This window comes from Coturnix japonica, assembly GCF_001577835.2.
Source record: "Coturnix japonica isolate 7356 chromosome 12 unlocalized genomic scaffold, Coturnix japonica 2.1 chr12random439, whole genome shotgun sequence".
Taxonomy (NCBI): Eukaryota; Metazoa; Chordata; class Aves; order Galliformes; family Phasianidae; genus Coturnix; species Coturnix japonica.
In genome coordinates this window covers 5340-18000 of record NW_015439694.1, presented here as the reverse complement: position 1 = coordinate 18000, position 12661 = coordinate 5340, and the positions used below count along the sequence as shown (strand labels likewise).

The 12661-nt window shown below is 49.0% G+C and overlaps 1 protein-coding gene across 2 annotated transcripts; it reads right to left on the bottom strand.

The window, feature by feature from the left end:
* Window positions 1-259: 259 nt before the first annotated feature.
* SHISA5 (shisa family member 5) lies at window positions 260-10820 on the bottom strand. Of its 2 annotated transcripts, none has more exons than XM_015850301.2 (4): window positions 10709-10820; window positions 4095-4210; window positions 3045-3263; window positions 260-2593 (listed from the first exon to the last, which is right to left on the bottom strand). In XM_015850301.2, the coding sequence occupies exons 1-4, from the start codon at window positions 10717-10719 to the stop codon at window positions 2514-2516; spliced, it is 426 nt and encodes a 141-aa protein (XP_015705787.1). In that variant the 5' UTR covers window positions 10720-10820; the 3' UTR covers window positions 260-2513. The 2 variants fall into 2 exon arrangements, with proteins under 2 accessions (XP_015705787.1, XP_015705788.1); XM_015850302.1 differs by lacking the exon at window positions 10709-10820 and adding an exon at window positions 6975-9747.
* Window positions 10821-12661: the final 1841 nt, after the last annotated feature.

Below are 12661 nucleotides of genomic sequence, written 5' to 3'. Positions count from 1 at the left end.
TTTTTTAGGGAGCATGTATTTTGTCTTCTGTCATCAATTAACTAATCGCAATTCTCTCAGATTACCTTTGAAGAACACCATCAGAGCATCATCCAGGAGCTCACGCTTTCCTTCTTGTGTTGTGCCACGTAGCTGTCATTAGATTTCATACCCTGTGACCAAAAAGTGATATTCACAATACAACGTGCTTGATGTCAGACACAGTTAAAATGCAGCTCAAGTAATACTTGGACAAGCTAAGGAAACAAAAGTGACAGAATATATTTCAAACACTGCATTTATTACAAAGGTGCAAAGAGTTTATGCCTCTTCTTTTGAAGACTTAAACTACAAACAACATACAAAGCTGGTTTACAGTATGTAATAAAGTCAACAACGATTCTCTAGGAAGTTCCGTATGGCAGAGGACTGTACTGTATTTAATTCCACAGAACGTTTCTGAAACAAAGGCACTTACAGAGTTAAAAAAGAATTGGACTCAATGTTTAAAATGGGAATTCCCATTTCAGTGGTGGGTCACTGGTTGGATGTGAACTTTGGTTACTGGGACTAAAGCGTGAGCAGTGCCTAAGAGACAATGCATGGGCCGGATTCTCCATCATTGATCTAACTACGAGAAAAGAAGTTTAATTGGATCGCACCATGATAATGAAATTTGGTCCTACACCATAGGGCTGACATTGATTTATATGTTAAGACGAGACCCAATTCAGTCTTCCAGTTCTGGAGCGAGGAAAGCAGGCCATTTTCTCTTCTTACATCCAGTTTTGTGACAGTGACACTACGGTTAAATCATTAACACCTGCAGAACTGCTTTCCCTCTTCTCTTGAATGTAGTTATCATCAGTGTATGTTCACTGAAGGAAAGCTGTGAGTTTTCAGGCTCCTTAACCTTACCCTGCTCTTCCTCCTGCCTCCCCCCATCCATCCACACACTGACCAATGAGCTGCTGGAGTCTCTGCTGTCCTTCTGTATGATCAAACACACGTGGGCAAGTGCTTCTGCAATAAAGGGGTTGCTTCTGCAGTTACTCAGTGCCCTCCCCTGCACAAATAACCCAGATCCTCCACATGGGAATGTGAGTTCATCACAGAACTCCCAGCAGTGTATGGCAGCACAGCCTGATTTTTTGGCTTGCAGGGCAGGAAAGAGGAGGAGTACATGGATCCAAGGTACACCTGCTCTGTGAGTGCCTCTTGGCCCCACCGCACACTATTAACTCCAGCAGAGGGCTGTAACACAGGGACGTGGCTTATTGTGAACACTGGCGCTAAAAAACTTTGAACAGGTTTGTCCTGAAATGCCCTGAAGACTTTAAAAATAAAAATAAAAATTGGAATATATAGAAAAAAAGCCAAAATCCACTTAAAGAAAGAAGGCTGCCTTCGACAGCAGCAGCTTCCACCCATCCCATGAGGTAAAACACCACTGTCGGTTATTCAAGTTCGAAGTTTCTCAAACAGAAATCTACCTCAAATGTAATGTCACAGGACAAGGGGCTCATAGGCCGCTCCAGGTACAACCAGTGTGCGAGATGCAGCCACATTATTTCACTCCTTACATCACAGTGAGAGATACTGTGGACAGCATACAGCTCCACCAAGGAACAACATGCATTTCAATGCAGAAAATAACAGCATCATAGAATACACAGAAACCATGACTTGTTATCAAATAAAACCAAATAAAACCAAAATTAATCCCCTCACTGTGACCATGCAGAACAACATCAACAGTCATTTCTGCTCAACGTATGGCTAAGGTGCTGTTTTATGTCCTCCAAAGCACTCAACAACCTGTGACTATTAAGCAAACCAAGTCTTTGTCCAATATATTTTTAATGAAGAACCCCCCCAGGTTTTCAGCTTTTGATCCGTTTGTTCTAAGGAATGGCAGAAGGTTTGGTTCTATTGTCAATTTCTAGCTATAAACTAAAACAGCCTGAGAAAACACCCAACAAAGGCAGTTTTTAAGCCTTAAAATTGGGAAATAAAACAAGGAAGAGACCAACTCATGCTACTCAGCACAGAATAATGCAACTCGTCCAAATACAACTGAACACGGCTTGCTACTCCTGCCACAGGCAGATGTGTTTCAAGAAAGGTTCCCTTTTAAGTGATGGATGAAATGTATTAGGTTGGAGCTGACCTCATTATAGCAACCTCAAAACAAGCAGAACATTTGTCACACAGCTTCTCAATGTGATTCGGCGCTGTGCAAGAGATCGCTACAGCTTTGGGTGTTTGACAGCTCACTGAGGACCATTCCTTTCTACCACACATAAAATTATTGCACAAAAAATGTTGTTGTGGTTCTTACTTCTGAGCACCCCTTCTGAATACAATCTCTCTTTGTATTTACTTGAGGTATAAATGAACAACTTCTGCCAGAAGTACTGAAAGCACTTAAAAACAAAGAAGATACGGAGCTAACGTTCACTTTACTTAGACAAAAGATTGCTGTCTTCCAGGATAACATACTGCAGCTGCACGGTGCGCGGTGGCAGAGCCGTTCAGTAGATGGGCTTCTGAGGATCCATGTAGGCAGGGTTGTACGGGGGCTGGCTGATGGGGTACGGTGCTCCAGCACCAGCTGCAAAAGCAAAGCACAGGAAAAACAGGCATGTCAGGCTCATGTTCAGAATTCTCTGTCTAAATCAACAACTTGTGCAGGAATGCACAAGCAATAGGATAAAGCTGATGTTCTGAGCCAAGCTGCTGCGAGGCAGCAGTTCCATTAAGTCTGTCAAGATGCACGAGGTGGTTCAATTAATGCCAGGATGCACAAACGTGCCTATCTGCAAGTGATCTTGTAAGCTGAGTGGGTTTGGCTCCTGTGTGACACAGCAGGTCCTCTCTCTCCTGCACGTGACCTAATTAAAGACTGCCCCTTGCCTAATAGGTGAGGAAAATAATGGGAAAAGCATACATACACTACTATGTACGTGTTAACAAGACTTTGAGTTTAATATGAAATTTCAATTGAATTATTAAAACGTTCTACTCGACATTACTAAAACATCCCGCTATCAAAACATCCTTACCTGCCACGGTTTCATGGTAGGCTGGGGGTCCTGGTGGCTGCATGGGATATGGGGGAGGATACTGCGCAGGGTAGGGCGCGACTGGCATCCCCGGCTGCGGCTGGATGGCCACGGGCTGGTAGCCCTGGTACGGAGCTGCAGGGTAGTTGGGCGGCACTCCCTGTGCCTGTGGATATGGCGTGTGAACCACTGTTGTGGTGGCCGTGGTGGTCACAACAGCTACAAACAACCCAAAAGAAGGTGGTTAGCGCTGGTGGTTCTCGGAGGCTCGACGGGGCAGTGATGTAAAAGTACGAACTCCTTTCAAAAATCCATTTCTTACTCTAAGATCTGGAAAAACTACTTAGTCTTAGAGATACTTTCTGTTTTAAAGGCTAAAGTTGCCACAGATCTCCCACCATAGGCAAGATGTTTCCTGTCACGGTTTGCCAAATAAGCTTCCTTTCACATGCAGTCTGTATGCTAACACATCTGTGCCCCTTTGGAACAGTCAAATAAACATCACTTTGAGAAGGGCAGACAGCAGGTTATTGGTTCATCTCTCTTACTGCAGCACAGCATTTTCCAATGAACTGCAACAATTTGTTTTCATGACCTTCGCCTTAATTCTACAATTACAAATGTTCAAGGCTCTACTTCTTGCACAGGGAACAAGGAAACAATCCTTTTGTTTTACTCAGATTTCAGTCTTCTCATAAACACGTTCGCTGCTTCTGTGACTGTATGCGAGCTAATCCCAGCTATACTCTAATTAAATACTCTATCCAATACCTTATTTGAAATACTCTTACTAATGCTTTAATTAAGACAGCTTCTCATTAGTGCTTCCCTTCAAAATGCTCATTTTTAAGTTTGATCTCAGAAGACCAATATGGTATTTTAAGCAACTTAAAGGCTTGCTTTTCATGTTTACCTGCTGCCACTCGTAGCACAGCAGTAAGCAAATATTATTGCATTGTTCTCCCTTTCTATGGCAATATAATCTTCCAGAAAAAAATTTTCAAAGCTGTGAAGGGGTGAGAAAAAGAAATGCAATACACAGATACTTACGCTGCGGTCTTCGACATGCTTTGTACAGACAGCAACACGAGCAAGTGAGGCACAGAATTATAGTAACGACGATCACTGCAAAAACGATCACTCCAATCGCAACAAGAGTTCCAAAACTGCAAGAGAGATGCCAGCAGAACCAGTCAATCTCACACCAAATGACCAGCATCCACCCAGCTCCCTGCAGCTACCGCCCTGCCAGCCTCCAGGATGGAAAAAGTAACCGTATAACACATTCAGTGCTCAGCATCAAGCCTACGTTGGTCTTCTTGTTGGTCTTGTTGGTCTTCTTTGGCTACATAATGTTCTGAAAGACCTCTTTGTAGAAATTCAATGTGTAGGCAAGGATGGGGGCAAATAATGAAATGAAAGGCAAAATATTGGGATCTATGACCTTTGAAGCCTCAATTCATGTGGTTTGTTTGCTACACCTGAGATAATTGAAGCCTTTCTTCCACGGCAGTTGGAGTTTCCTGCATTTTTATTTCCTATGGAATGCATCAGGCAGCAGTTCTGGAAACAATAGCAGGAAGCTGCTCTAAATGAAGAAAACACACTAAAATAAGCAGTAGAGAGCTGTTTCGACATCCATCCTGTTTTTGCTTCTTCATAGACACTTTGGCTACACAACTCTCTAGTTTTCTTCCCGTTCAGCCTCCTCTTAACACCTTTAAACAAAATGGCATCTCCAGATCCCCCAGCCATTTTTGCTTGGCTACCAACCAGACATTCAATGTGAAAAGTATTTCTGGTTCCCGATCACACCAGCAGGTTGAATCACTGGCACTAAAAACAGAAAGCAAAAGCAACCCATTCTGTGCCCAGCCAGAATTCACAAGAGCTCACCTCACTTCCCTGGAGCACCCCAACTCTCTGTGAGCCAGCACTGACAAACAGAATAGGTCCAATCTAAAAAGCTTGTTTCTCCCCAGCAGAGGTCCCACCACTTTTTCTCCCCCTATTCCTACAACAGCTTGAAGAACACATTCAGGACAAGAGTTTTGTGAGTGTCTGGATATGTATTATCCCAAATGATTTTTTGCATGTATTTTGTGATGCACTAATCACAGCAGGATGGCTTTCTTAGTGATGTCCCTGCTCTGTGCCCGTGATTTGCCCACTGTTACTGCAACCAAGCATTTCCACATCAAACAGGAAGCAGGAACTGATGCAGCCTTCTGAAGGCACTGAAACTGCATTAGAAACACCACCAAGAAAGCAAACAGATAACTGCAACATGACTGCACAAACATGAAGATGCATACATGCCTTGTCGGCTTTATTTGCACTTCATAGAATCACAGAATGGCTTAGGTTGGAAGGGGCCTCAGCAGTCAACAAGAGTTTCTTCCTCTGGCTCTTCCCAGCTAAGGAGGAAGGAGCCTTTTTTGGTAGTGAATAATGCCGAGGAAAAAAGATTCCTTTGCCAAGGAAAGAGATGACGAAGAAGACAAACACTTCACTTCTGCAGCCAAAGAACCCTGCTGAACTTCACCAAAGGCTGGGCAACATCTCAACGAATCTGAGAGATGGAGGAAACGAGGTGGAGAGAGACCCACCCATCACACATGAACAAGCACAGCAGGAAACCTGCACAGTTCGGTCCATCTTTCAGGACCAAATTCAGCTCTGTTACAAGAGAGCTAAGAGAACCAGCTGGCAGCGAGCAGATAAGTACGGGTCGCTCTGGGGCACAGCCTCCACTGGCTTATTGGTAACAAACTTCTCTCCCCTCCTTGACTGTTAACTCCCTCTAATAAGGAATGTGGTGATAACGAAGCTCAGGGAAACAAACCAACGGCCACATCACATTGCTTTCACTGAGTTCTTAGAAGCACTCGGTGCATTCCAACCATTAGTCTGCAGTTTTGCTCAAACAACACGACGGCTGAGTGCATTCTGCATGCATTTTCAAAGGAACTGAATGGAAACATGCATTTAGAGCACAGGTGTGCTGGGTTTGCACACGTAAACACTGTGATCCAGCTCCACAGACCGTGTGATTACTACAGGCCAAAATTATAAGCTTTCAAAAACAGCCAGGGAACAAAACACAGGCATGAGTAAGTTCTTCCCAGGGACTTCTAGGGAGTGTGCACAGTGGGACTGCTGCTGGTGTTTGTCACTGACCTTGCAGCAGCAGCAGCAGAACTTCCCTGCTGCCAGGCTGGGCTGCTGTGAGCAAAGCTCTGGAAAGAGCAGAAGTCACTGAGACAGGAAAACAAACCCGAACGTGTGCTGAACTTGTACAGTGCTGCAACAACACCCCCGTCAACACTGCAGCTCCTCATAAATACACTTTTCTCTTGTGTTTTCTACTGCTAGTTTTGGCAATTCTGACATATCTTAATGGTGCGCCTGACTGTAATTATATCTGTCCTTTTTCTGCCAAAGGAGTGCTGCCCTGAGCATCTCCTACCACACATCTGCTAGCACTATCACGACGCAGAGCACGTAATGATTACAGAGCCATGGGACTCCCATGGGTAAAACTACTGGAAAAAAACACAGGGAGGTTTCTGGAGATAGAAGGTGGTACCCAAGAGAGGCCAAAACACAGCTCAGATTGAGCACTAGGAGATGGGATACTCCACACACTGTACAAAGGCTCTTGCTGTGCGCTACCTCCAGAAAGTCTGTTCCCTTCTCTGCTGAGAAACCACTGCTTTGCTTATTTGCTTTCAACACATGAACTCTCCTGAAGGGTCTCTGGAAGTATTAAAAAAACAAAACACTCACGCTAAGTTACCGCTCGCCCGCCTTGTACATACATACATGGAAATGAGCAAACAAAGGGCTGCAGCTGAAAGACACCTCCTGGGTGGTTCGCCAAACAAAAAACCCAACCCAAACAATAGCCAAACCACACATTCACCTTACCCCATGGATCCTGCAAACAGACGTCACGGCGCAGGAATGGAGGCAGCCACAGCCCACGAGCAGAACGCTCTGCTGGTGTCCCGCTCTGAAGGCAGGTTTTCAGACTCCTGCATGATATACCATCGTCTCTGCATAAACCACACGCTAACAAACAGCTTGAGCTCACTCACTGCCATTTCCTGCTTCTCTCTCCTCACATAATAAAAGCTAACTTTGGCCAAGAGTTTAACTGAAGACAAAAGAAAGGCCTGCCAGCAGTTTTATCGCCACAGCACAAACTGAGACTTTCCATAGGATCCATAGAAATTAAATACAAAGGGAGGACTCCCTGCCTTGTCCTATCACCTCGCTTTGTCTTGCTCCCCTTCCACCCCTCTTCTTTTGCATTTGGAAAGCTCTATGTCATGCATGTCCTCAGTACACCCTGCAGCCCCATTTCACCTTTATGGTACACTGATAATCACATATGAATTTACATGAAGGGAGAGAGGTGACGAGTGCCTGATTCACCCCTCTAGGTACTGAATGAGATGTGAATGACAGCTTAAAAAGGGACCACCAAACCCAGGATCCAAAAGGGATACTGTTCACAGATAACTCTCAAGGCAGCCCCTTTCATATAGGAGACCTCAACCATGAACATGAACCAGAAGGAAATGTGAAATGCTCTGAATGCATTTAAGGCCTTAGAAAATATTCAAGGTTCAATTCCAGGAACATTTTTAAACCTTCTCAGCCACTCGAATCCCCAAAATTGTCACATTTTTAAGCCCTGTTGTAAAGGAACCATGGATGCAATTTTTGCCCAGGTCTGCTGGCTGGAGAGCCATGGGAACGGTGCTCCAGCAGGGCCAGCACTGCTGCAGGCAACTCATGGACCTTCAGTACCAAAGCTGCCTGTAAGCTGCATGAAACCCCTGCTCCTGCAGGCCATAGATACACTGCAGCTTGATGCATGACTTGCCAAACACCCTGAAACTGCCACCGGAGGAAGTTCAGAGCAGGTGACACCCACTGGCTTCGCTAACCACAGAACGCAGCTCCAGTGGGGAATGGACGCGTGAATCGTGTCATCCCAATTACAGAAGCTGGAAGCACATTGTTGGGATGGGAGCAGAGTCTACAGCAGGTACGTTAATGAGTCCATACCACAAGGAACCGACACGCTTCCTCAGCCTTCCTCTCATCTAGAGCTGCAGAAGCCCTGTCTGAGGGTTACCCCAGCTGTGTTTTGCTCTGACAGGCTCTTGGTGAGATAAGCTCATGTCTGAATGCAAGCCATATGGAAAGGGCTCTGCAGGGAGGAGAAAAACAGTGCAGCTCAGCGCTGCTGTATTTGTTACTATGCCTATAGAGGATGCATATGGTTAAAAACATCTAAATTGAGAGACAGAAAATGAGCATAATTGCATCTTCCACAGTTAGAACTGCTGAGCTCTTGGGATGCTTTGCAGGCTGTCATTTCAAACAAGGGTGGGCAGAAGGACGTGGATTTTCTCAGTTCCAGAGAACCAAGTGGCAAGGCAGCATTCAGACCAGCAACAAACACAACCCCAGCCCATGAGAATGTCCTCATGTCCTGTCCCTGCTGGCTGAGGCTGCCCATGAAGGCTGCTGCTCCCTTTTCTAACCCCAGAAGGATGCACAGCCTTTCCTCAGGCATCGCTGTATCCATTACACCACCAGCTGTAATTTCAAGGCAGAAATTCATTTAGGAGCAGAATCCAATTAACTGCGCACAGCGGTAATCTTGTTTGCGTTTCGGTTTAGAATGGCTGCTTATCAGCTGTGCCAACTACAATGTTTGCCTCAGAGATGTTCTGAAACACCCCGCCTTGTTACCTACCCAAACACTGGGTGATTAGTGGGACACTGGGTGTGTGTCATCTCGTTTCCTTTTCCAGTAAGGCTCGCTGCTGGAGAACTGACGTACCAAGGCCAAACAAACACATTAACCAAATGACAACTGTGCTTACAGTGAACCAGCCCTTTGCTCCTGCACGAGTTCACCAAGCAGAGGCACCAAGCACAGCAGAACAAGGGGAAAATGAATGCAGTCAGCCTCTCTGCTCAGTATTTGTACTGGAAAGCAGCGCTGCAGGGGAAGCTCAGTCTGTGCTAATCCAGCTGGAAAGGAATTGAAAGTGAAACACCTTCACGTGTTCCTCAGCAGTGGGAGCTGTACGGATGGTATTTGGTCATTCTGGGTGCGTGGAAGAAGTGGCAGATTTAACAAATGTAAGGACTGCACTGTGACCTAACAGCTCCACGTCATCTTTAAGATTAGCACTATAGGAGACCTCAGCCATACACACAAACCAGAAGGAAGCCAGAAGGAAACTGCTGCTGGCACTACCAACAACAGAAAGCATTTGAATCCCAGTGAACACTGACTTGTACATACAAAATGCTTGCTTTGCTTCTAAGCGCAGGCCTGGGGGAAGCACAGTGCTTCCAAGCACTTCAAAGGATGTCATTACAGCACTACCAAGGAATGCCATTTATTGCCTCAATAAACAGCCACAAGGTGACTGCGGGGATGTTACACGCTTGTGTTTGGGGCTGCATTGTGCTGCCCAAAGCGCCGTGCCCTCCTGCCTCTGCAGTACCTGGAGCTCAGTATTAAATACTGAAGGAAGTTACCACCGAAGGACAGCAATGAAGAGAAACCTACTGACAACGGATGCTTTGCTGGAGCTCCTCAATGACCTCCAAATAAACACTGAGAAAACAGCAAGAGCACGAAGAATGAGAACTCCCAGCTGGACAAGATGCAGGAAGGCTGCAGTGCCTCCCACACTGCCCCCCTCACACAGTGCTGTGCCATCACAGCATCACTGCCGCATGGTCCTCCCAGCCTCCCCCCTCCCCCCGCTATTGAAGAGCGGAGTCCAAGCTGCTATTTGCACGGGATGCCCAAGGAAGCCGTTTCCCGTCATCTCCCTCCTGCGCAGAGCCGTGCCCATCCTGCTGGGGGCACGACGAGGCGTCTCGGCTGCCATCAGCCCTTCTGCCGTCACTGGGAACAAACTTGTGTTCAACAGCAGCGGGCACGGAGCTGCAGGGCGGAGAAACAGACGGGAAAGCTGCCAGTGAAGGGCACAGGATGAGCTGCCGGGCTGCGCTGCTGATGTGGAAACCCATCGCTCAAGGAACGCAACGCCATGAGTCACACGGGATGCGGCGTCCCCCCGCATCCAGCCCCGGGTGCTTTGCCAAAAGCAGCATTTCTGAACGCCGAACTGCTCTTATTCTTAACGAAAGCGGCGGAACCGAGTTGTGTCTGTTGTGCTGAGCCCGGCCATCCGCACAGCGCGTCGGTATTGCAAAAAAGCCGCAGCGGAACCGAAAGAGCAGCAGCTCCAGCGCGTCCCCATCGGGCCGTTCTCTCCAGGCACCGACGGCTCGTTAATCCCATGAGAGCGGCTCCGCTCCGCTCCCAAACGCGGATCTTTCTAACAATTCCCCATTAGCACCGCGTGCTGCCCGGCTCTGCTCGGTGACCTTCCTGCTCCGAACAGCTCGTCAGACCTCGCAGAACCTCCCCATCTCTCCCTCCTCCAACACACCCAACGCCACTTCCCGCAGGCCCGAAGCCGGGAAGCCCATTCGCTTTGTTTTTCCTCTCCGACCCCGTCCCTCCCATTTCAGCTACACCCGACAGCGCAGAGCAGCCCGACAGCCCCGCTCCCCATCCCCGTCCTCCCGAGCTCCGCGGATCCCGCACATCTCACCCCATGCCCATCGCTGCCGCCCGCTCGCGTCACGCCGCCCGCCCGCCCCTCTTAGGGCGGGTCTGTCTTGGGAGCCAGCGAGGCTGCTTCGCCTCGCAGACAGCGCTGGGGGGGGCAGGAGAGGGGGGGTGTTGTCTTCTGATCGGGTGACCTGTATGTGAAGCTGTGCAAGAAGTGATGGCACATTGCACTGGGAGTGTTAGTAGAACACACGGGATCCTGGAAGGGACCGACAGGCTACATCTCTAGGCAGCTGGAATGAGTAAGTGAAGGGTGGCCATCCCATTTAGGAGCAGGGGCAGCACTGCTGATGCGCTCATAGGAGGCACAGCGCCTGACTCTGGAACAGCCATGAGTGGTTCACGCGCTTAATGGGCTGTGACCCCCTGCCTGGCAGCATCCCCAGAGCAGCAGCAGCCCTCAGAGCTGCGGCACTGCCCAAATGCAGGAAATCCCAGGTCCTGGCCCACCCCACAGCCGGCAGCAGCCCTGGGGCTGCCCATGATTCCCAAACACAGCGACGGCCCCAAGATGTCAGAAACAGCCCCAGAAAGGGGCTGCAGCTGCCAGCCTGGCCTCCTCCATGTTGTGCATTGGAAATGCTGCACCCTGCTGGAGTCGGGGCCAGAACCCAGCTCAGCATGAACCGGGACTGCGGGGAGGAAGGAATGGGTTGGGTGCTATGGGAAGGAAGCCTGTGGATCCAGGCCCTAAGGCTGCCCACCTCGGGAAAGGCAGAAGAGAACAACAAACTGAACAGTGGCATGAAGGAATTAAGTTTTATTGGGATGGATTCAGATGACATTGGATAGGAAGGGGAGATTGTACATGGCTGCTCCTACAGCATCAGTAGGGCTGGCTGGTGATGTTAACTGATATACAGGAACAGATGAAACATTCCTGTCTATCGCAGAGTGCTTTTTGCCATGGGTTTTTGCTTATCGCACTCGGTGTGCGGCAGCACCTGGAGCAGCCCCGGCCTTTACACTGCACGGTACTATTGACACTGCGAGTGATTGATAACAGAGCCAAACGTGACACAGAAATAGGGTGGGGAAATTTATTAGGGGATATAATAAACATATATATAAATAAATAATATTATATGATATCATAAAATCAACTATATAAATAATACTCCCGTGGCATCAGCAGGGCCGGCTGGTGATGTGCCGGGCCCGACGTGGTACCCGGGAGCAGCTCTGGCCCTGGTCTGGCCCTCGCCGCCTGGACCGGCTCGTGCGGCGTCTTCGGGGCCGGCTGTCGGTCTCCGCAGGCCCGACGATGGAGAGGCGAGCGGCTTCTTGTCGGGCCCGCGCTGGATGTCTGGATGGGCTTCTGTGGGCTGTTCTGGAAGCCCTGGGGGACCCCGGTGCTGCCGCTGTGGTGTAGCTGCAGCTCTGAGCACCTGGGCTGGTCTCTGCCTGCTCGCACGCTGTCTCTGGGGCCGGCTCAGAGATTCTGGGGCCCGGCGCCGCAACGGAGAGCGGCTTCTTGTCCGGGCCCGCTGTCCTGCCGCACCTGAGTTGTATCGCAGTGCAGGGCAGCGCCTCGAGGACCGAGCTGTCCCCTGGCTGGCTATCAGGGCAGCATGATGGCTGCTCCCACAGCACCCTTGCAACTCATGACATGAGTTGCCAGTGCGATGTAAACGCCGGCCGAGCCTCCTCCTCCATTCTGGCCTGTGCTGGCTGGACTGGCTGCCGCTCTCAGGCACCTGGGAACTGTGAACAGGCCCTGTTGCTGCCTGGCTGGGAGTGCTGGAGCTGCTGCTCTCAGGAACTGTGGAGTCGTGGGATGGCAGCAGTCCGTGCTCACTTGGTGGTACCGGAAGCTGCTGCTCTCGGGTGTCAAGGAGCTCTGAGATGGCTGCAGTCCCTGCTGCTTGGTGTGCTGACGCCAGCAAGACCGGAGCGGTGCTGGAGGCTGTAAGGGGAGGCAGGAAGGTGAGCA

Coding starts and splice junctions, on each gene's coding strand:
- SHISA5 (XM_015850301.2), bottom strand. Junction 3,264..4,094: donor AGCATGTCGAAGACCGCAGC/GTAAGTATCTGT, acceptor GGTTGTTTGTAG/CTGTTGTGACCACCACGGCC. Junction 2,594..3,044: donor CTACCATGAAACCGTGGCAG/GTAAGGATGTTT, acceptor TTGCTTTTGCAG/CTGGTGCTGGAGCACCGTAC.